Source organism: Pan troglodytes, chromosome 18 (genome assembly GCF_028858775.2).
Source record: "Pan troglodytes isolate AG18354 chromosome 18, NHGRI_mPanTro3-v2.0_pri, whole genome shotgun sequence".
In the NCBI taxonomy this organism is placed as follows: Eukaryota; Metazoa; Chordata; class Mammalia; order Primates; family Hominidae; genus Pan; species Pan troglodytes.
Genome location: NC_072416.2, coordinates 11,397,593 through 11,419,315, shown reverse-complemented (window position 1 = coordinate 11,419,315; position 21,723 = coordinate 11,397,593). Strand labels below are relative to the sequence as shown.

The 21,723-nt window shown below is 48.3% G+C and overlaps 1 protein-coding gene across 15 annotated transcripts in view; it reads right to left on the bottom strand.

The window, feature by feature from the left end:
- The window catches only part of ABAT (4-aminobutyrate aminotransferase), a 161,749-nt gene that overhangs the window by 8,614 nt on the left and 131,412 nt on the right, over positions 1-21,723 (bottom strand). For 14 of the 15 annotated variants that reach the window (XM_063796604.1, XM_054668151.2, XM_054668152.2 and 11 more), the window contains 8 exons: positions 18,511-18,560; positions 12,136-12,216; positions 11,457-11,549; positions 10,029-10,091; positions 8,044-8,107; positions 7,328-7,476; positions 3,397-3,534; positions 915-1,082 (listed from right to left, as the gene is read on the bottom strand). In XM_063796604.1, the coding sequence (XP_063652674.1) occupies positions 915-1,082; positions 3,397-3,534; positions 7,328-7,476; positions 8,044-8,107; positions 10,029-10,091; positions 11,457-11,549; positions 12,136-12,216; positions 18,511-18,560 (806 nt within the window). The remainder of the gene's footprint in view (positions 1-914; positions 1,083-3,396; positions 3,535-7,327; positions 7,477-8,043; positions 8,108-10,028; positions 10,092-11,456; positions 11,550-12,135; positions 12,217-18,510; positions 18,561-21,723) is intronic. The other variant, XM_016929376.4, reaches the window with a different exon arrangement.

Sequence of the window (21,723 nt, the reverse complement as noted above, 5' to 3'; positions counted from 1 at the left end):
TGATTTGTCTAAGGCAAACATGACTTACAGGTGGAGTTGGGACTGGATTGCTGGCAGTGACCCTCAAAGATCACCCACTTTACCCCTCCATGAATGATTTAGGGTGGCCATGCAGCTAACGGAAACACCCTTCCCAGCCTCCCTTATGGCTAGAAGTGGCCATGTGACTGGGTCTTAGTCAAATATTGAAAATAGACATATTATGTGAGATTTCTAGGAAGGCTGCTAAAGACAAGAAAGGGGCCACTTTGTCCTTCCCTTCTTTTTTTTTTCTACTGCCTAGAATTGAGATGTGATGGCTGGAGCATCAGAAGCCATTTTGGACCATGAGGCAACCTTGAGGGTAGAAACTACATGTAGGAATGGTGAACGGACGTTGGCCCCTGATGGCTGTGTGTGTGTGTGTAAATCTGTATGCACACATGGCAGTACACAGTGTAGTGGGTAAGAGTATGGGCTCTGGGTTGGAATCTTGGCTTTGTCACTTAACAGGCTGTGTGACCTTTGACAAATTACTTAACCTCTCTGTGCCTGATTCCTCATTAGTAAAATGAGGATAAAAATAACAGCTACTTGGTTAGATTGTTCTCAGGATTAAAAGCATATGAGAAATACTTAGAACTAGGCACATAGCAAATGCTCAGTCTGCTGCGGCAGCTGTCGATGATATTATTGTGTGTGCACACAGAGAGAAAACAGGAAAAGGCTGATGGTGGACTGTTCCAGAGTTGGCCTTACAGAGAGAGCTGGGAGGGCACACCGCTGCTAATTGCATTGATAAGAACTGGGACTTAGAAAACCTGCGACCCAGTAGGTGCCCACCCAACTCCTCGATGGTGAGAAAGGAACAGTTAGGAGAAGAGGACGCTCCCTTCTCTGCCCTGGATGTAGAGAGAAGGCTGGCTCCAACTCACAGCATTAGGCCTGAACTCCTCCTTGTGGAAGAAGCCCCCAATCATCATCTTCTTGCTGAAGGACATCACGTCTGCTGGGTCATCCAGGCCCCAGTGCTCATGGGCCCAGAACTTGCCCGTGCAGCCTCCTCCGGTCTGGACCTCGTCCACCAAGAAGGCGCAGCCATGCTGGCCGGAGAAGAGAGAGGAGGGAGAAATAAACACCCATGGGAGGCCAGAAATTCATGCCCTTCATAGCCAGCTAACTGCCAAACCCTGGGTCCACACACATCGTGCTTGTTTTCTGAAGAGCAAACCAGCCCCATGTTCTTGAGCTGTGCACAAAAAAAACTAATCAAAACACTTAAGCTGAGCAGTTCCAACCAGAGCTGAATCTGAGTGTTTCCTAAAACTGCTAAGCTGGACCAAAAAAAACCCAGAACATTAAATACTCCCTGCACCAACACAGAGCGGTATGTCATCTGGCTTCAGTCTCGGGTCTCGACCTCGTCAGAGGGAGCTGTGTCCAACAGTGAGGCCTCGAATGTGCTTCTCAGACTTCAGCTGCCATGTTCTGCTTGTCACCAGGGCTATTTCTAACTCAGCATCTGTGTTAAGTCAACTCACGTCTTATAACTTTTATCTGTGAACTTATTGGTTTGATTGCCAGTTATATATGCACAAGACATTAAAACAAACACACAATATAAAGAAAGCAAATCAGTGTGTCAAAGAGATACCTGCACCCCCATGTTTATTGCAGCACTGTTCACAATAGCCAAGATACAGAATCAATCTGTCCATCAATGGATGAATGGATAAAGTAAATATGGTACATATACACAATTGGCAAGGCGTGGTGGCTCTCGCCTGTAATTCCAGCACTTTGGGAGGCTGAGGCGGGCAAATCACCTAAGGCCAGGAGTCTGAGCCAATCAGCCTGGCCAACATGGCAAAACCCCGTCTCTACTGAAAATACAAAAATTAGCTGGGCATGGTGTCGTGCACCTGTAATCTCAGCTACTTGGGAGACTGAGGCAGGAGAATCACTTGGACCCAGGAGGCAGAGGTTACAGTGAGCCAAGATCATGCCACTGCACTCCAGCCTGGGCAATAGAGTGAGACTGTCTCAAAAAAAAAAAAAAAAGAAAAAGAAAATATGGTACATATACACAATTGGCCAGGCGCGGTGGCTCACGCCTGTAATTCCAGCACTTTAGGAGGCTGAGGCAGGCAAACCACCTGAAGTCAGGAGTTTGAGACCAGCCTGGCCAACAAGGTGAAACCCCATCTCTACTAAAAATACAAAAATTAGCTGGGCATGGTGTTGTGCACCTGTAATCTCAGCTACTTGGGAGACTGAGACAGGAGAATCACTTGGACCGAGGAGGCAGAGGTTACAGTGAGCCAAGATCGTGCATGCCACTGCACTCCAGCCTGGGCAACAGAGTGAGACTGTCTCAAAAAAAAAAGAAAAAGAAAATATGGTACATATACACAAAGAAATACTATTCAGCCATAAAAAGAATGAAATTATGTCATTAGCAATGACGTGGATGGAACTACAGGACATTATGTTAAGTGACATAAGCCACACATACACAAATGTTGCATGTTCTCACTCAGGTGGGAACTAAAAACATTTCCCTTATGAAGAAATAGAGTCGAATGACGCCAATCAGAGGCTGGCAAGGCTAATGGGGAGGTGGAGATAAATAGGGGTTGGTTAATGGATACAAAAGTACAGTTAGATAGAAGAATAAGATCTAGTCTCCAGTAGCACAATAGAGTGATTTTAGTTAATAATTTATTGCATAGTTCAAAATAGGAGTGGATTTGGAATATTCCCAATACAAAGAGATGATAAATGTTTTAGGTGATGGATATCCAATTACCCAGATTTGATCATTACGCATTGCAACTATTATGTATCCAAAAAGGTTTTTTAAAAAGATTTTAAGGCCAAGCGTGGTGGCTCAGCCCTGTAATCCCAGCACTTTGGGAGGCTGAGGTGTGCAGATCACCTGAGGTCAGGAGTTCAAGACCAGCCTGGCCAACATGGCGAAACCTCGTCTCTGTTAGAAATAGAAAAATTAGTTGGGTATGGTGACGTGTGCCTGTAGTCCCAGCTACTCGGGAGGCTGAGGTGGGAGAATCACTTGAACCTGGGAGGTAGGGGTTGCAGTGAGCTGAGATCGCACCACTGCACTCCAGCCTGGGTAACAGAGTGACACTCTGTCTCAAAAAAAAAATATATATATATATATGTGTGTGTGTGTGTGTGTGTGTGTGTGTGTGTGTGTCTGTGTGTGTGTATAGTTTTAGGGAAGAATCCCCATTCTTTCACCAACCCCAACTTCTCCACCCCTGATGCTGACAGACAGCCTCTGCAAGTCTGGAGATTGACAGAAGCTCCAAGGCAGAGGTGCTGCTGGCCCGTTACTCGGGGAACTCAACCCAGAAAACCCAGTGGCTCCATCCAACCTCAGCCCTGTCCACTGACCTTCCTGGCGATGTCTCTCAGCTTCCGAAAGAAGTCATCGGATGCGTGGTTGTCTCCACCCTCGGACTGGATGGGCTCCACGATGATCCCGGCCACCGTCTTCTTCTTTTTCCGATATTTCACAATCAGATCCTCCACCTGGATCCCAAAGGGGAAAGTGACCACCGATGGCAGAGGCTTGTGACCAGTATCCGTGGGTGGGAATCTGGGGTTCGATGAGCCCCATGTAATTTTATTGGAAATGTGTTTGTGTGCATTTCCTAAGACCAGTGAAGCCTCTGTTAGAAGCTATGTGTATGGATGGGAATGTATCCTACTTGAAATCGGTGCTAGCACCTGGGTGGATACAAACTAATAACTTGGGGCAAGTCATTTAGCTTCAGAAGCCTCACTTTCCTGATGTGTTGTATGGGCACACTGACAGAATCCACCTTCCAGGGTCGTGGAGAGGACTGAATGAGAAAATATAGCACTATGAGTTGATTGCTGGGCCAGATGTTTTAGCTGTGGTTCTGCCTCTGTTTTACATGGAACATGCACCTGTCACTTAACCTTGTTATGTGGGAAATAGCTACATCACGGGTATATTGAGAGAAATAAAGGTGAGAGCATTCACACACACACACACACACACACACACACACACACAGAGAGAGAGAGAGAAAATACAGCACAGAGTCTGGCACACATAAAGTGGTGGCTGCTACTATTATGATTAGCACAACTACATTATTATTGATTATTATTGTTCCTATTCTTACAGTATTATTGCTATTATTGGTGTGAGAATCCTTTTGGGGCAGAATCGGAGATATATCCTTGGTTAAAAAACTGTTCTAAGGGCCAGGTGTGGTGGCTCACACCTGCAATCCCAGCACTTTGGGAGGCTGAGGCAGGAGGATACCTTGAGGCCAGGAGTTTGAGACCAGCCTGTGCAACATAGTGTGGTTCATGTCTGCAAAACATTTAGAAATTAGCTGGGCATGGTGGCTGCGTGCCTGTAGTCTCAGCTACTTGAGAGGCTGAGCTGGGAGGACCCCTTGAACCAGGACTGTGAGATCGCAGTGAGCTGTGACCACACCACTGCACTCCAGCCTGGGCAACACAGCAAGATCCTGTCTTTATTAAAAAGAAAGAGGCTGGGCATGGTGGCTCACACCTGTAATCCCAGCACTTTGGGAGGCTAAGGCGAGCAGATCACCTGAGGTCAGGAGTTCCAGACCAGCCTGGCTACCATGGTGAAACCCCATCTCTACTAAAAATACAAAAATTAGTTGGGCATGGTGGCTCACGCCTGTACTCCCAGCTACTCCAGTGGCTGAGGCACGAGAATCGCTTGAACCCAGGAGGTAGAAGTTGCAATGAGCCGAGATATCGTGCCACTGCACCCCAGCCTGGGCAAAAGAGTGAAACTCTGTCTCAAAAAAAAAAAAAAAAAAAGAAAAACCCCAAACCGTACACCTAGATAGACTAACAAGTGAAAGCTTTCTTTGTTATGTACAATTAAGAAAAAGCCTCTGTTTGGGTGATATGATTTTGACCTTGGTCTCCACCAGTCACCCCAAGGAAGCTCTGAGATACTTTTCTTTGTTTTCCTTTTTTTTTTTTGAGATGGAGTTTTACTCTTGTTGCCCAGGCTGCAGTGCAATAGCACAATCTCAGCTCACCGCAACCACCACCTCCCGGGTTCAAGTGATTCTCCTGCTTCGGCCTCTGGAGTAGCTGGGATTACAGGCATGCACCACCATGCCCGGCTAATTTTGTATTTTTAGTAGAGATGGGGTTTCTCCATGTTAGTCAGGCTGGTCTTGAACTCCTGATCTCAGGTGATCTGCCCGCCTCAACCTCCCAAAGTGTTGCAGTTACAGGCATGAGCCACCGTGCCCGGTTTTTCTTTGTTTTTAGAGCATTGTGCTGTAAGTGTAAAATACACACAGTGTTTCAAAAACTGAATATGAAGAAAAGGACTATCTTAGTTTGTTTAGACCTAAATAAACGAATTTTTAAAATAAAGGAATTTTTAAAAAGGAATATAAAAATCACATGGTTTAAAAATATGAATTACACATTTACATGATAATATTTTGAATATATTCGGTTCAATAAAATGCTCTGAAAATGAATTTCACCTATTTCTTTGTAATTTTAAAAAACGTGACTCCTGGCCAGGCACGGTGGCTCACACCTGTAATCCCAGCAATTTGGGAAGCTGAAGTGGGCAGACCACTTGGGCCCAGGAGTTTGAGACCAACCTGGGCAACACGGCAAAACCTGCTTCTGCAAAAAATACAAAAATTAGCCAGGTGTGGTGGTGTCATGTGCCTTAGTTCCAACTACTCAAGAAGCTGAGGTGGGAGGATCACCTGAGCCCAGAGAGGTCGAGACTGCAGTGAGCTGTGATTGCACCACTGCACTCCAGCCTGGGTGACAGAGTGAGACCCTGTCTCAAACAAAACAAAACAAAAGAAGGCCGGCGCGGTGGCTCACACCTGTAATCCCAGCACTTTGGGAGGCCGAGGCGGGCGGATCACAAGGTCAGGAGATCGAGACCATCCTGGCTAACACGATGAAACCCTGTCTCTATTAAAAATACAAAAAATTAGCCGGGCGTGGTGTCGGGCGCCTGTAGTCCCAGCTACTCAGGAAGCTGAGGCAGGAAAATGGCGTGAACCCAGGAGGCGGAGCTTGCAGTGAGCTGAGATCGCGCCACTCCAGCCTGGGCAACAGAGCTAGACTCCATCTCAAAAACAAAGCAAAACAAAACAAAGCAAATGTGACTCCTTGGCAGTTTCCAGGCAGGGTGTAAAAATGAAAGAAAAGGTGACTACTGGAAAAGCTATAATTACATATGTGGCTTGCATTATATTTCTATTGGACAGTGCTGTACTTGATGCCATTATCTTGTCTTTTCTATTTACCACTGAATACCCAGCACCTAGCACCTTGCTTGACATCTAGTAGGTGCTCAATAAGTATGAACTGATTGAAAATGATGATGTGCCTAAGAAAAAAAACCAGCAGCCTTATTTGAGCTCAAATCTATACCCAAAAAGTGATATTTTTTTCCAGCTGCAGATTACTTCCAATGTCTTCCCTGGAACCCCCATATACTGAGTGGATCTAAAGAGGGCTGTGTTAGATGACGTGGAAACGGGCGGTAGGGGGGTGCTGCCTGTCCTCAGCCTCTCCCATAGCATCCCCCGACCCACAGCAACTCAAAGCCCCAGGACTCAGGAGAAGACAAAACCAGTGGTTTAGAGGATCTTGTGGAACCATTTTTTCCTGTGGGATATGCCATATTCTTTCTTTCTCTCTCTCTCTCTCTCTTTTTTTTTTTTTTTTTTTTTTTTTTTGAGACAGAGTCTCACTCCAGGCTGGAGTGCAGTGGTGCAATCTTGGCTCATTGCAACCTCTGCCTCTCGGGTCCAAGGGATTCTTGTGCCTCAGCCTCCCTAGTAGCTGGGATTACAGGCATGTGCCACCACACCCAGCTATTTTTTAGTAGAGATGGGGTTTCACCATGTTGGCCAGGCTGGTCTCGAACTCCTGGCCTCAGGTGATCCTCCCGTCTCAGCCTCCCAAAGTGCTGGGATTACAGGCGGAGCCACCGCGCCCAGCCCCATATTCTTTCAACTGATCTGTTTTCTCTTATTTTAGAGTCATTGACTCTTGTCTTCCAAGAAACTTAAGTGATACAGAAATTGATATCAGAGTTGGGTGATGGATGCTGTGACAGAAACAGTGTGTCTCACGAACTCTCCCAACATAGAACATTTGGGACGCAAGGCCTCTGTGTCCCTGCTTCCCCCTGGGGGAGCACTGCACAGATCCCCAGATAAACCCTTCATCTGTTTCTCTTCTCCCCAAGTCTTGGGGCGGCAAGAGCAACAGGAATGGTGGTTGGGGAGGATCTGCAGGGTATGAGCATTACCTCTTCTAGACAGCGGGCCTCCTCCTGTTGGTTCTCTTTCACAAACTCTTCCAGAGGGTATTTCAGCCGTGGGAACGGTGCGATGGGCCAGTCAAAGGAAGGGATGTCGATCTTGTGAATGGCTTTAGAGTGCGTGGTCGCTAAGCAACCTGAGTTCAGCAAAACAGAAAAGCAGACGCTTGGCTTGGGGAAGCAGGCAGTACCGTCTTTGTAAAGGAGATGATAGACATTTCAGCGCGAGGCTGTCAATGGGCAGGGAGGCCTGTTGCCTGTGAAACCCCAGTTCTTTTTATCGTTTAATTTTTAATTTTTCTGGGTGCATAGTAGGTGTATATACTTGGGGAGTACATGAGATGTTTTGATGCTGAACCCCAGTTCTCATCTGGAAGCTGAAGGGGAACTCTCAAACCCTTAATTGGCATGCGTGCGTGGGTATGTGTTTGCATTGCGATTAATCACAGATGCAGTGCAGGCTTTGAAGACAGAGTCAAGAGTTCCAGTCCCGGCTCTGTCACTGAATAGCCTTGGAAATTCTTCCTCTTCCTGAACACTGATTCCCACATCTGCAAAGCAGGAATAATAATCCCCACTCTGCATGGGATTGTGTGCAATCAGTGAGACAATATGTGCAAACTGCTAATGTCAGCCGCCGCTATTGTTGCCGTTATTATTACTATTCTAAACCCCACCTTGGGAGCGCATTGGTCCCTCCTTACCCATGGTCCTCCCATGGAACGCACCCATGAAGGAGAGGATGCTGTAGTCGGGGCAGCCAGGGGCCTAAAACCAAGAAATATCAGTCATTAGTCATAGTTGTAAGGATGGGGGAACTGTACTGTTGCCCCTGCAAGTCCAGAGGGACATAGAAATCTATCAGAAGAACCAGGAATCCTTCTCAGGCAAAAGTTACACATGGGACCAATGGGGTCTATATCCAAGACACACGTTTTATTTGCATACATACTTAATTTTTTTTTTTTTTAAGTCACAAATTTTAGGCTGGGTGCGGTGGCTCACACCTGTAATCCCGCACTTTGGAAGGCTGAGGCAGGCAGATCATCGGAGGTCAGGAGTTTGGGATCAGCCTGGCCAACATGGAGAAACCCCGTCTCTACTAAAAATACAAAAATTAGACAGGCATGGTGGTGGGGGCCTGTAAACCTAGCTACTTGGGAGGCTGAGACAGGAGAATCGCTTGAACCCGGGAGACAGAGGTTGCAGTGAGCCGAGTTCGCGCCACTGCACCCCAGCCTGGTCAACAAGAGCGAGACTCTGTCTCAAAAGAAGTTGCAAAATTTAAAACCAAGAAATTTCACATAGAGACCTGAACTTCTGGCTTCTCACCAGTGCTGCACTGTTTGGACCCATTTTCCTCCTGTGGCAGCTGTAAGTGGCCAAGCAGTACCCACTGCCCGCCTACCTCCAGCTGCTGGGGACTCCTGGGTTTTCAGCCCCTGTTCTACAGGCTCTTCAACTTCCTCCCCATCCCCTGGCTCCCTACTACTCAGGCCTCCTTAGGTGTCAGGCGGGTCAAGTGCTGATGGGTGCACGCCTGCATCCCAGGGTGACCAAGGCAAGGGGCTGAGCTGGGCACCTTGCAGGAAAACCCCCAGGCCTTTGGAAGGGGTCTGTGGTGCTAGAAAGCGGGTGAGGGGAGGCCCTCTCCGGGCTCTCTCCCATGGCAGCTGCGCCTTGGGTTCAGGAGGGGTGCATGGACGCCCTGTCCCTTTCCAGCCCCAAGCAAATGGCACAGCTGCAAATCCTTGCATTGTTTTCTGACTCTTCACCCAGCAAGGGAATCCAAACATGTTTCCAACTGATTCAGGCAGAACTGCTGGAGGTGCCTCAGAGGGAACTGTGGGGGCCCCCAAGTCTCTAGGAGGTTGGCATTGTCTCAGGCTGGTTGAGCACCAATTCCCTGAGACCTCCGGGAAAAACCCTAAGAACTCCTCCCACAGATTCCAGAAACCCTCTTGTCCTTTTTTTGTTTTGTTTTGTTTTTGAGATGGAGTCTTGCTCTGTCGCCAGGCTGGAGTGCAGTGGTGAGATCTCAGCCTACTGCAACCTCCGCTCCCGTTGGGTTCAAGCGATTCTCCTGCCTCAGCCTCCCGAGTAGCTGGAATTACAGGTACCCTCCACCACGTCTGGCTAATTTTTGTATTTTTAGTAGAGACAGGGTTTCGCCATATTGGCCAGGCTGGTCTGGAACTCCTGACCTCGGGAGATCCACCCGCCTTGGCCTCCCAAAGTGCTGGGATTACAGGCGTGAACCACAGCAGCCGGCCTTTTGTTTTTGTTTTTGTTTTTTTGTTTGTTTTGAGAGGAGTCTCACTCTGTCACCCAGGCTGGAGTGTAGTGGTGTGATCTCGGCTCACTGCAACCTCCACCTCCTGGGTTCAAATGATTCTCCTGCCTCAGCCTCCCAAGTAGCTGGGATTACAGGCGTGTGCCACCATGCCCGGGTAATTTTTGTCTTTTTAGTAGAGATGGGGTTTCACCATATTAGCCAGGCTGGTCTTGAACTCCTGACCTCGGGTGATCCGCCTGCCTCGGCCTCCCAAAGTGCTGGGATTACAGGCATGAGCCACCGCGCCTGGCCTGGCCCTTCCTAATTGAGGACAGTGCCAGCCAGCCAGCAACAGCCCGGGAGAGGCTGTGCAGCTTCCCCAGATGTACGTGGTGCAAGCCCAGCTGCACTCACCTGGTTAATCATGCACGTCTCCAGCTCCTCCTGGGAGAAGCCCCTCTGCCCTCTTTCCTTGCTCTGAAACAATAGAACAGAACAAAATCTCAGAGATGCTCTGGGGTAGTCGGGGCTTCAACTTTCCAACCAAACCGATATTCAGTCCAGACAAGTAGAAAGTGCTTTCTCAGGAGTGGATCTCATGTATTAATTGTTGCAGGTCTGTACTGAAACGTGAGGCTACCAACTGTGCTCGCAACAAAAGAAACTAACACACATAATGCATTAAGCACCATCAGCAACGATTAAGATCTGTTGGATTAAGATCTGCTGAGAGCGTTGCATGTTTTGCCAGGAAGAATGGAGGCCAGATGTGCGGGCTCAAATCTGTAATCCTAGTACTTTGGGTGGCTAAGACAGGAGGATTGCTTGAGGCCAAGAGTTTGAGACCATGCTGGGCAACAAAGTGGGACTCTGTCTCTGCAATTTAGAATATTTAAATAAATTTAAATTTAAATATTTAAATAAAATAACCTAGAGGCACAACCCAGAGACCTTGGCTTGCCTGGAAGGGTTTTTTTTGTTTTTGTTTTTTTACAGGGTCTTGCTCCTTGCTCTTGCTGTGTCTCTCAGGTTGGAGTGCAGTAGCATGATATCAGCTAACTGCAGCCTCGACCTCCCAGGCTCAAGTGATCCTCCCACCTCAGCCTTCCAAGTAGCTGGGACAACAGGCACGCACCACTGCACCCAGCTAATTTTTTGTATATTTTATAGAGACGGGGTTTCACCATGTTGCCCAGGCTGGTCTTGAACTCTTGGACTCAAGTGATCTGCCTGCCTCAGCCTCCCAAAGTGCTGGGATTACAAGTGTGAGCCACTGTGCCCAACCTTGGAGGGGAATTTAAGGAGCATTTTCTTCTTCTTTTTTTTTTTTTTTTTTTTGAGACAGGGTCTTACTCTGTCACCCAGGCTGAAATGCAGTGGCACAACCACGGCTCACTGCAGCCTTGACCTCCCAGGCTCAAGCAATCCTTCCACCTCAGCCTCCAGAATAGTTGGGACTACAGGCATGCGTCACCATGCCTGGCCAATTTTTGAATTTTTTTTTAGTAGAGATGGGGTTTCGTCATGTTGCCCAGGCTGGTCTCGAGCTCCTGGGCTCAAGTGATCTGCCCGCCTTTGCCTCTCAGAGTGTTGGGATTACAGGTGTGAACAACTGCGCCCAGCCCACATTGCATAGTTTTGATGCCAAAGCCTCAGCCCTTTGCACCATACCCCACTGTGCTGTCTCAAAGTACCATCCAGCAGTGGCCCTCCCTGTATTTTAACCCTGGTACTGATGTCTAATACTCCAGCCCATTGGAATGAACAGTCAGACAAGGGGGTGAGCGTGTGGCTGGGTGCTGGGGAGCCTGTGTGTGTGTGTGTGTGTGCCCCAAACCTCACCCGGTACCACATGAAGACGGTCTTGAAGGCGTTTTCATTGGAGCAGGAGCCGCAGGCCATGGTGATGAGCTGGGACATCCCTTTGGGAGCCACCTGTGGGGAGGGAAATAGCCGTGAGCCCAGGCTCATCATGACTCCTGTCCTCCCGCTTCCCCTGGCTGGAGCTGAATCTTCGCAGGGGCCGTACCGGGGACAGAGAACCAGGGCTGTCCTGGAAGGTGTCGGACTGGGAGGGTGGGCTCAGGCTTTTCCAAGGGTGGCGGAGAAGCCCAGGGAGGCCCTGAGGCTGGCAGAGAGGAAAGAAGGGGGGCAAAAGCCCACTCCTGATGCACCTGCCACTGTCTAAGACACCTACACGGTCCAGGCGGGACGTTGAGGCTCCCAATGGCTTTAATCGTTTGTAGTAACTAAAACCGAGAAGTGGGGGCAGGATTGAATGACATATGCAAGGCTCCTATCATGCGACACATATTCATTTCCCCAGCTCCTTTTGTCCTGCACACAAAGAATCCCTTCTGTCCTTTAAAAGAAAAATTTAAAATACTCTGCCTGGAAGAATAAGCTCAGAGAGAAAGATTTCTGTAGCAACACCTTATTCTTCATTGTTGGCGTCTCCACTTTTCCCTTCCCCTGCCAGTACCGTGTCTGAAGACAATGGGATTGCTTCTCCAGAACTCACCGAGAGCAAGGACTCCCGGAGCTTCTCCACAAAGTTCTCCGGAGGCAGGATTCCGAGGGCGGGTCTGTTGACAAACATGCTCTGCAAAAGGGCAAGAGACAAATGGTGACTTCTGGGGGGGCCTGACCCAGCTCCCTGCCCACAAATGGTGCTTTTCATAGCCCCTGTGTTCAAATAGCCTCCAAATGGGGTTGCAGGATGATGACGTTCTGTCAGCGTGGGGCATGGCCGGTTTCCTTAAACCTTTAGAGAAATCCACTAGGATTGCTGTGGATGTTTTAAAAAAGGGTCAGTGTCCTGGTTGCCATATTGCATTGGCGTTATATAGGATGCTACTGCCGCTGGGGAAAACTGAGCGAAGCGTACATGGGGCTCTTTGTACTGGTTTTTGCAACTTCCCGTGAGTCTCTTTCTTTATATATTTAACCATTAGAATGGCTAAAAAACAGGCAGAGTGCAGTGCCTCACGCCTATAATCCCTGCATTTTGGGAGGCCGAGGCGGATGGATTGCTTGAGGCCAGGAGTTCGAGACCAGCCTGGCCAACATGGTGAAACCTTTTCTCTGCTAAAAATACAAAAAGGGACTTTTGGAGTAGAGAAAGAGTCTCTTGGGCAAAATCAGTGTAATGCACTCAGTGCAAATCCAAAAACCAGCATCACTGTATAGGACACCCTAAGGGCAGAAGGGTTCCCAGAGATGATTCTCCCAGTAGCTTTAGGACTTGACTTGTGCTGCTAGAAACTGTCAGATTCCTACCTCTTGCTTTTTCTGCTTCACGATCACTCAGTTGGGTCTAGGATAAGTAGTGAGGGAAGTTAATTGTCCTCATTGTAGAGATGGGGGAACTGAGGACCAGAGAGGTCAAGCAACTTGCCCCAAGTCACACAGCCAAGAAGGGGCAGAACCACAACTTGGATCTAGGTTTACTGACTTTAGATGCCACTCTCTGTCAGATACTCCAGGTAGCCTCTGCCCGAAAATGCTCATGCTTGGCACAACCCAGAGACCTTGGCTTGCCTGGAAGGGCTTTTTTTTTTTTTTTTTTTTTTTTTGGTTACAGGGTCTTGCTCTCTCAGGTTGGAGTACAGTAGCGTGATATCAGCTTACTGCAGCCTCAACCTCCGAGGCTCAAGTGATCCTCCCACCTCAGCCTTCCAAGTAGCTGGGACTACAGGCACATGCCACCGCACCCAGCTAATTTTTTGTATTTTTTTATAGAGACAGGGTTTCGCCATGTTGCCCAGGCTGGTCTTGAACTCTTGGACTCAAGTGATCTGCCTGCCTCAGCCTCCCAAAGTGCTGGGATTACAAGTGTGAGCCACTGTGCCCAACCTTGGATGGGACTTTAAGGAACATTTCCTTCTGGCTCTGACCTGTTAGTGGGGCTCCTAAGAAATCACATCATGAGAATAGGGTGGAAGCAAGCTGGCCCTCACTAGCAGCAGGGAAATGGCTCCCAGAAGGGGACAGTAGGGCTGGCTGGCAGCTTGACAGCCGTCTGGGTCTAGGAACGATGTGGGGGTGATGTTCTTGCTCGAGAAAGCGTGACATTAAGAACAGAAGATATCTGGGACATTGGGTATCAGGATCAAATAAGGATAGCTTTCTAAACCCTTGCAGTCAGCTCAGCAGGCTTAGGGTACAGCATGAAGAGAATTGGCTTTGGCTTAAGTGGCTGTGCAACCTTGGGCAACTCACTTAACCTCTCTGAGCTTTGGGTTTCTCATCTGCCAAACTGGAGACTCTTCGCTAGGTGCTTGTAAGGAGCCAGTGAGATGATATGGCATACAGAGGATGCAGGAGTTCAGTCTCAAAGGAAGAGTTATGCAGAGGGAAAGACCCAGAGGTCATAGGATGGCAGGTGTCTTACTTGGTCAGGCCTGCTGTGCTATGTGCATTCATTGCAATGTGACTGTGCACATGCAATGTCCATGATTATTGTATAACTTGTTGGCAATGTAATGAGATGGGCCTGGTGACATAAGAAATAGTAACTGGAGGTCGGGCACAGTGGCTCACGCCTATAATCCCAGTCACTTAGGAGGCTGAGGTGGGAGGATCTTTTGAGTCCAGGAGTTCGAGGCTGCAATGAACTATGATCAAGCCACTCCACTCTAGCCTGGGTGACAGAGAGAGAAAGAAGAAAGAAGAAGAAGGAGAAGAAGGAGAAGGAGAAGGAAGAAGAAGGAAGAAAGAAGAAGAAAAAAGAAATCATAATTGGAATCCAGATATTAGATCTAAGGGACATGGTTTCATTTTTAGGAAGTCACATGAAGTAATTATGGTGGAGTTTCAGGGTGGTTTGGTTTGGGTGCAAAAGGGTTGATAAACCCCTTCTTGGGACTTTGGTGACCTGGCAGGAACCTGCCCTGTACAAGCAGAATACCATCGCCACCACCTGAGTGCATCTCCAGCCAAAAATTTGGAAGACCCAAGATGTCAGCCAGTGGTGCCCCAGCCTACTGCCCTGGGCATGTCCTGCTGAAAACCTTTTAGCCCGTGGAGGTCAGCTGCCACCTCTCTAAGACTGCGTCAGGGTGCTCTTTTCATCAAGCCCCAAACCCGGTTCCTCTGCAGAACAACCCAACCCAGACTGGGATGGAGAACGTGGATTCACCATTAAATCCCAGCACCAAAAAGAGTGCTTGGCACATTGGAAGCATTCAGTCAATAACCAATGAATGAGCAAATGTCAAGCAATAAGGCTAAAGAAGAAAGTGGGAGGCAGCCCTCCAAGGGCTTAGCATTTGAGGTGGAGGAGATCGGGACACAGCCGGAAGGCAGTAAGTACCAGGGAAGGGTTCCACACGCGGCACAGTTTGGTGGATGGTTTGGAGGGGGTGAGAAGGGAGGTGGGAGGGATCGATGGGGAGAGGTTGCTGGCAGAAAGCCAAGTGGGAGATGTGAGGGTTAGGACCAGTCCCTGACGAGGTGAGAGGGGAGAGACAGGTGAAAGGTGATGGGGGCATAGGGAAGGTGGGGGAAGCTCCTGGCAGGGACAGGGTAGTACTGTCCCTGAAATCAGAATCCCTGGGCCTTTGTTTTCTGGGATATGTTTTTGTTTTGTTTTGTTTTGTTTTACAGGCAAGGTCTCGCTCTGTCACCCAGGCTGGAGTGCAGTGGCGAGATCACAGCTCACTGCAATGACTTCCTGGGCTCAAGCGATCCTCCCACCTCAGCCTCCTGAGTAGCTGGGACTACAGGTATGCACCACCACACCTGGCTAATTTTTTAAAAACAGTTATCGTAGAGACAGGGTCTCGATATGTTGCCCAGGCTGGTCTCCAACTCTTGGCCTCAGGGATCCTTCTGCCTCAGCCTCCCAGAGTGCTGAGATTACAGGCGTGAGCCACCACATGCAGCCGGAATCTCTGGGCCTTGACGTCGTGTGTTGTTGAGGACGCTTCTGCCTCTGGAGGCGGTTGACACTGCAAATGTGTCTGACATGTTTGTTGACACATTTTTTTTCAGCACCAACTGCCAAGGCATCTGGGATTCGCACAACATTTCAAAACAAAGCCAGGCTTTAGATGTAAACACATTCGGAAGCCTCCGGCCGCAGTGGGCCTCATCAGACACCTTCAGGAGGACACCAGTTCCCTGTACAGCAGCCCCTAAACCTCTCAACTAATCGGAGGCAAGAGTGTCCCCTGGCCCCTCCCAGGCAGGGCACACCCATTCAGACAGAAGAAAATGTGGTTCTTTCCTATTAGCTCCAACTCTGTTTATTTAAAGTGAGGAACGTTTTAGGGCTAGGGACCCCTTTTCTGACCAGGATTGGGTCTTTGTTCCTTCTGCCTTTCTTAGATTTCTTTTTGGGATCAAGTTCCTTGTCATGTGTGGATAAGTATGTTACTCTCTGAGTCAAAGAAAAATCCTCCAGTGATACCCCGTGTTGGCGAGGATGTGGCGAGACTGGAACCCTCCCCCGGCTGTGGGAGTGGAGTTGGTGCGATCAATTTGGAGAACTGTCTGGCAGGATCTGCAGGAGCTGTACATGGCCAGCAGTTCTACTCCAAGCTTCGTATCTAACAGAAACACCTAAATGGGTACAGCAAAACACACACACGCGAACGTCCACAGCAGTGGTCTTCATAAGAGCCCTGAACTGGAGCTATGCAAATACCCACGGACAGTAGGATTGCAGGATATCCGCAGAGGGGAACGCTCTAAAGCCATGAGGATACACAGTCTGCGATTACACACACCTGGAGGAATCACCCAGACGTAATTTTGAATGAAATAAGCCAGACGAGGTAAAGATACACACTGCAAAACTCCATTTACATGGCAATAAAGAACTGGAGAAATACAACTGGGTGTGGTGGCTCACGCCTGTAATCCCAGGACTTTGGGAGACCGAGGCAGGAGGATTACTTGAGCCCAGGAGTTCGAGACCAGCCTGGGCAACATGGTGAAACCCCATCTCTACCAAAAACAAAAGAAAACAACAAACAAACCAACAAAAAACCAAAAACGAGCTGGGCATGGTGGTGGGCACCTGTAGTCCCTGCTACTCAGGAGGCTGAGGTGGGAGGATCACTTGAGCCTGGCAGGTCGAGGCTGCAGTGAGCCATGATTGCACCCCTGCACTCTAGCCTGGGCAGCAGAGCAAGACTCTGTCTCAAGAAAAAAACAAGCAAACAAAACTGGAGAAATACAGCAATCTGTTAAAAGTAAGGAGAGGGGTCTACTTAATTTGGTTGGAAGGAATAATAACTGGGTGGGGGCATGTTCTGATTCCTCATTACAACTCGTGCATTCTCAGTGGGAGTAAAAAAAAATTTTTTTTTACTCTGTTCCATGTAAAGCACGGACATAAATACAACACACAGATACACTCCATATGTACTGTATTTTTCTATTTCAATTTCATGATAGGGAACAACTAGGAAAATAATGTCTAAAAATGCTCCTTAAGGGATGTTCCAATAACAAAAAGAGTTGTGAAACATTGGTTACATGGGAAATTCATTGAGTGGTGCATTTAGGCTGTATGCATGCCTGCATGGGTGTTGTACTTTTTATTTTTTATTTTATTATTATTATTATTATTATTATTATTATTATTATTTTTTGGGATAAAGTCTCCCTCTGTCGCCCAAGCTGGAGTGCAGTGGCACCATCTCAGCTCACTGCAACCTCCACCTCCTGGGTTCAAGCAATTCTCCTGCCTCAGCCTCCCAAGTAGCTGAGATTACAGGCTCACACCACCACACCTGCCTAATTGTTGTATTTTTAGTAGAGACGGGGTTTCACCATGCTGGCCAGGCTGGTCTTGAACTCCTGACCTCCCTCAAGTGCTCTGCCTGCCTCAGCCTCCCAAAGTGCTGGGATTACAGGCATGAGCCACCGTGCCTGGCCATATTCTTTAGTATAAATGTGCAATGGCTCTCTATCTCTCTTCGGATAGAGACAGGTGTCTTGTATTGCAGGGGTTCTCACGTGGGGTGACTGTATCCACCAGGGGACATCTGGCCATGTCTGCAGACATTTTTGGTTATCACAACCTCAGGAGAGAGTTGCTACTGGCCTTTAGTGGGTAGAGTCCAGGGATGCTGCTCAATGTCTCAATGCACAGGACAGCCCCCCACAACACAGAATTATCTGGCTACGGATGTCAACAGTGTGAGAGTTCTGAACCCCTGGCCTAGGTGGCGTCTGAAAACCCTGTGCCCTGCTGCTACACCAGTCCTCCTTGGGTCCCTCCCCACTCTCTCTGCTCCAGCCACACTGCTGCCCTCGCCGCTGCCCTCTTCTCCCTGCTGAGACCATTCCTCCCGACTCGTGGCCTCCCAGACCTTCCTCTCCTTCAGATCTCAGCTGAGAAGTCATTTCCCTGGGAAGCCTCCCTGACACCCACCCTCTCCATCCCCAAATAGCTCAGCTCCTGTGGGTTTATTCTCAGCGCCTCCACTAGCTGTGTGACCTCGGGCAAATACTTAACCACTCTGTGCCTCAGTTTCTGCATCTGAAAAATGGGGATAACAAGAGTACCTGCTTCACAGACTTGTCAATATTGTCGCTATAAAGTGCTGAACACAGTGTTTGGTACAAATTATGCTCTCCATAAACATTAACTATTAGCATCATTCTTTTATGCCCACAAAGCGCTGCCTACCTTACTCTGTAGCACTTAATATTGTTGCAATTCTCTATTCATGTGTGTGGTTAATTGACTGCCTCCGTGGGAATGTCGGCACTGCGTTTTCATTCATCAAGGCATGCCACATACCTGGCACATAGTATGGGCTCAATACATATTTATGGAATGAATGAATGAATGAAAGGACTATTGCCAAAGTCTGCCCAGTGATTCTGTGAATGGCCATGAACATATTTTGTCTTTCTTCTGTGTAACCCCAAGACCTACCGCATTTTGAGGCTGTTGGATGAGTTTCAGCAGGGCGGGGTGGCTGTAACCTGAGGGCAGGAGAGTATTGTTAGAGATCTCATTGCATCCAAGGGTTCCCCATGCCCCTCCCACCTCTCCTTCCCTCTCCCTTCCTTTCCAACCCCCCAACTCTCTTTAAACACCAAAGGGTCTTTTATCCTTTGTTGACAAAAAGAGATTCCTGGGGCCCCACCTAACATCCCTGACTCAGAATCTCTCAAGGGGCAGCCTAGAAATCCAACAAATTCTCTAGGAGATTCTGATGCTTGTTCAGATTTGAGACCTACTGGACTACATAAACATAAGGTGAGATAAATGCACCAGGTGTGGTGGCTCACACCTGTAATCCCAGCACTTCGGGAGGCCAAGGCAGGTGGATCACTTGAGGTCAGGAGTTCCAGACCAGCCTGGCCAACATGGCGAATCCCCGTCTCTACTAAAAATACAAAAATTAGCCGGGCGAGGTAGCACGTGCCTGTAATCCCAGGTACTCGGGAGGCTGAGGCAGAAGAATCTCTTGAACCCAAGAGGCGGAGGTTGCAGTGAGTTGAGATCACGCCACTGCACTCCAGCCTGGGTGACAGTGAGACTCTATTTAAATAAATAAATAAATAAAAAGGGAGATAAATGCAAGAAAATTTCAAGCCTGGGGCTGGCTGGGGAGTGTGGTTCAACAGGCCCTAGTGCTGGATTGGCAGATAGGATCCTCACCTTCCTTCCCAGCGCCCATGGGCGGAGTCAAATCTCGACAAATGTTTGCTCAGAGACTGAGCGAGTAGTGATGCCACCTGCGATCTGCGACCCGCATGCCTCATCTGGCCTTCATACATCTGCTTATTCCCAGAGTCCGACAGCATTTACCATCCAGACTGGGCCTGACATTGCACAACAAGGCTTAGCACACTCGGATTCAGCAATTGCCCTTCTATGAATTTATCCTACCAGTGTGTATAAAGATCTATGAGCATGGATCTTAATTGTGACACTCTCATATCTCAAGACTTGAAAGCAAACTAACATCCATCAATAGTGGGTCAGGGAAATAAGCCTTCTAATGTAACGAATCAGCTGTAGAAAAGGGTGAGAGAGATTTATTTGGGCTGAGTTAGAATAATCTCTGAGATCTGCTAAGTGAAGAAGGAGAGACACAGGATATGCGTATGCTTATGCACGCACTGAATATCTCTCTAGAAGAAGCAGGTTGCTTCTGAGAGAGGAATTGAGATGGGGATCAGGCTTAGGAAAGGCACTGGTCCCCACTCTATTAAAATTAAAATAACGAGACAATAGGTGCAGTAAACCACCATGGCACACGTTTACCTATGAAACAAACCTGCAGGTTCTACACATGTATCCCTTTTTTTTAAAAAGAAGAAATAAAAAAAGAAAAAAATTAAAATAAAAATGTTTGACGTTAATTAATAAGAATTACTCTGTAGTTATGTTAAACTCAAGCAAGATTGTTGGAATCTTCTAGGGCTTTTTGAAAGACATTCTTAACCATTCTATCGCATGTTGGCCTCCCCTAACAAGTCAAGCTCCCATTCCTTCCCCTCCCCTCTTCTTTTCAGCAGAGTCTTGCCTTGTTGCCCAGGCTGGAGTGCAGTGGCACAATCGTGGCTCGTTGTGACCTCTGCCTCCCAGGTTCAAGCGATTCTCGTGTCTCGTGCCTCAGCCTCCAGAGTAGCTGGGTTTATAGGTGTGTGCCACCATGACTGGCTAATTTTGTTTTTTTTTTTTGAGAGAGGGTCTCGCTCTGTTGCCCAGGCTGGAGTGCAGTGGAGCAATCTCGGCTCACTGCAAACTCCGCCTCCTGGGTTCACGCCATTCTCCTGCCTCAGCCTCCCGAGTAGCTGGGCCTACAGGCACCCACCACCATGCCTGGCTAATTTTTTGTATTTTTAGTAGAGACGGGGTTTCATCGTGTTAGCCAGGATGATCTCAATCTGCTGACCTCATGATCCACCCACCTCGGCCTCCCAAAGTGCTGGGATTACAGGCGGGAGTCACCGTACCCAGCCCCAATTTTTTTGTATTTTTAGTAGATATGAGGTTTTGCCATGTTGGCGAGGCTGGTCTTGAACTCCTGCCCTCAAGTGATCCACCCACCTCGGCCTTCCAAAGTGCTAGGATTACAGGTGTGAGCCACCGAACCCGGCCTGAAGTCAAGCCATTTTCTATCTCCTGGTAATTAATGCACCTGCCCTGCAGGTCATCTCCCAGTCAGTACTGGAAGATAATTACACATAAGGTTGGAGCACAACAGGGCAGCAGGGTCTCTCTCTGAGAAGAGAACTCAGCAGCTGACCTCATCTGTTTGACTTGAGTTTCCAAAAATCACAGCTCTCACCCTGATGAATGCATCCTCACTTTCATGTGTCTTGAAGCCCTGGGAAGTGGCCACATCACCTCTGTGGCCAGTGATGGTGGACAATGCTCATTCCCACCTCTGCCTCCTACACAGAGTCCCCTGTCCATGGTGATGCCGCTCCACAGGCCCGGGACACTTTGTGGTTGCGCCTGGCCCTCCCTGTCGAGAAGACCAGAGGGAGGGAGGCGTAGGAGACCCACCTCAGGGTTAGTACATCCATGGCAGCCACTGGGGCCAACCAGGACTTGACACCATGCCTCAAAGAGTTAAAAAAAAAAAAAAAAGAATCAATGACTATATTCTTGGGCTTACAGGAAAGCAGAGAAAAGAAAGAAACAACGTGCTGAAAAGCTGAAACTGTGCCCCAAAGAGTAAGAAGCCAGTAACTAACAGAAATTCTCGAGTTTGAAGAAGAGCAGAAAAGAAAGGAATGTCACTTGGGAGGCCGAGGCTGGTGGGTCACTTGAGCTCAGGAGTTTGATACCAGCTTGGCCAACATGGTGAAACCCCATCTCTACTAAAAATACAAAAATTAGCCCAGCGTGGTGGCAGGTGCCTGTAATCCCAGCTACTTGGGAGGCTGAGGCAGGAGAATCGCTTGAACCAGGGGGGCAGAGGTTGTAGTGAGCTGAGATTGTGCCACTGCCCTCCAGCCTGGGCAACAGAATGGGACTCCGTTTTCAAGAAAAAAAAGAAAGAAAGAAAGAAAGAAAGAAATCAACTTGCTGAAAATGCTGAAACTCTCTCTGCTTATGAGATCAAGGAGAAACGAGCTGAAATCTGTTGGGACCAAGATGGTCAAATGGAGTTTGTGCAGAACG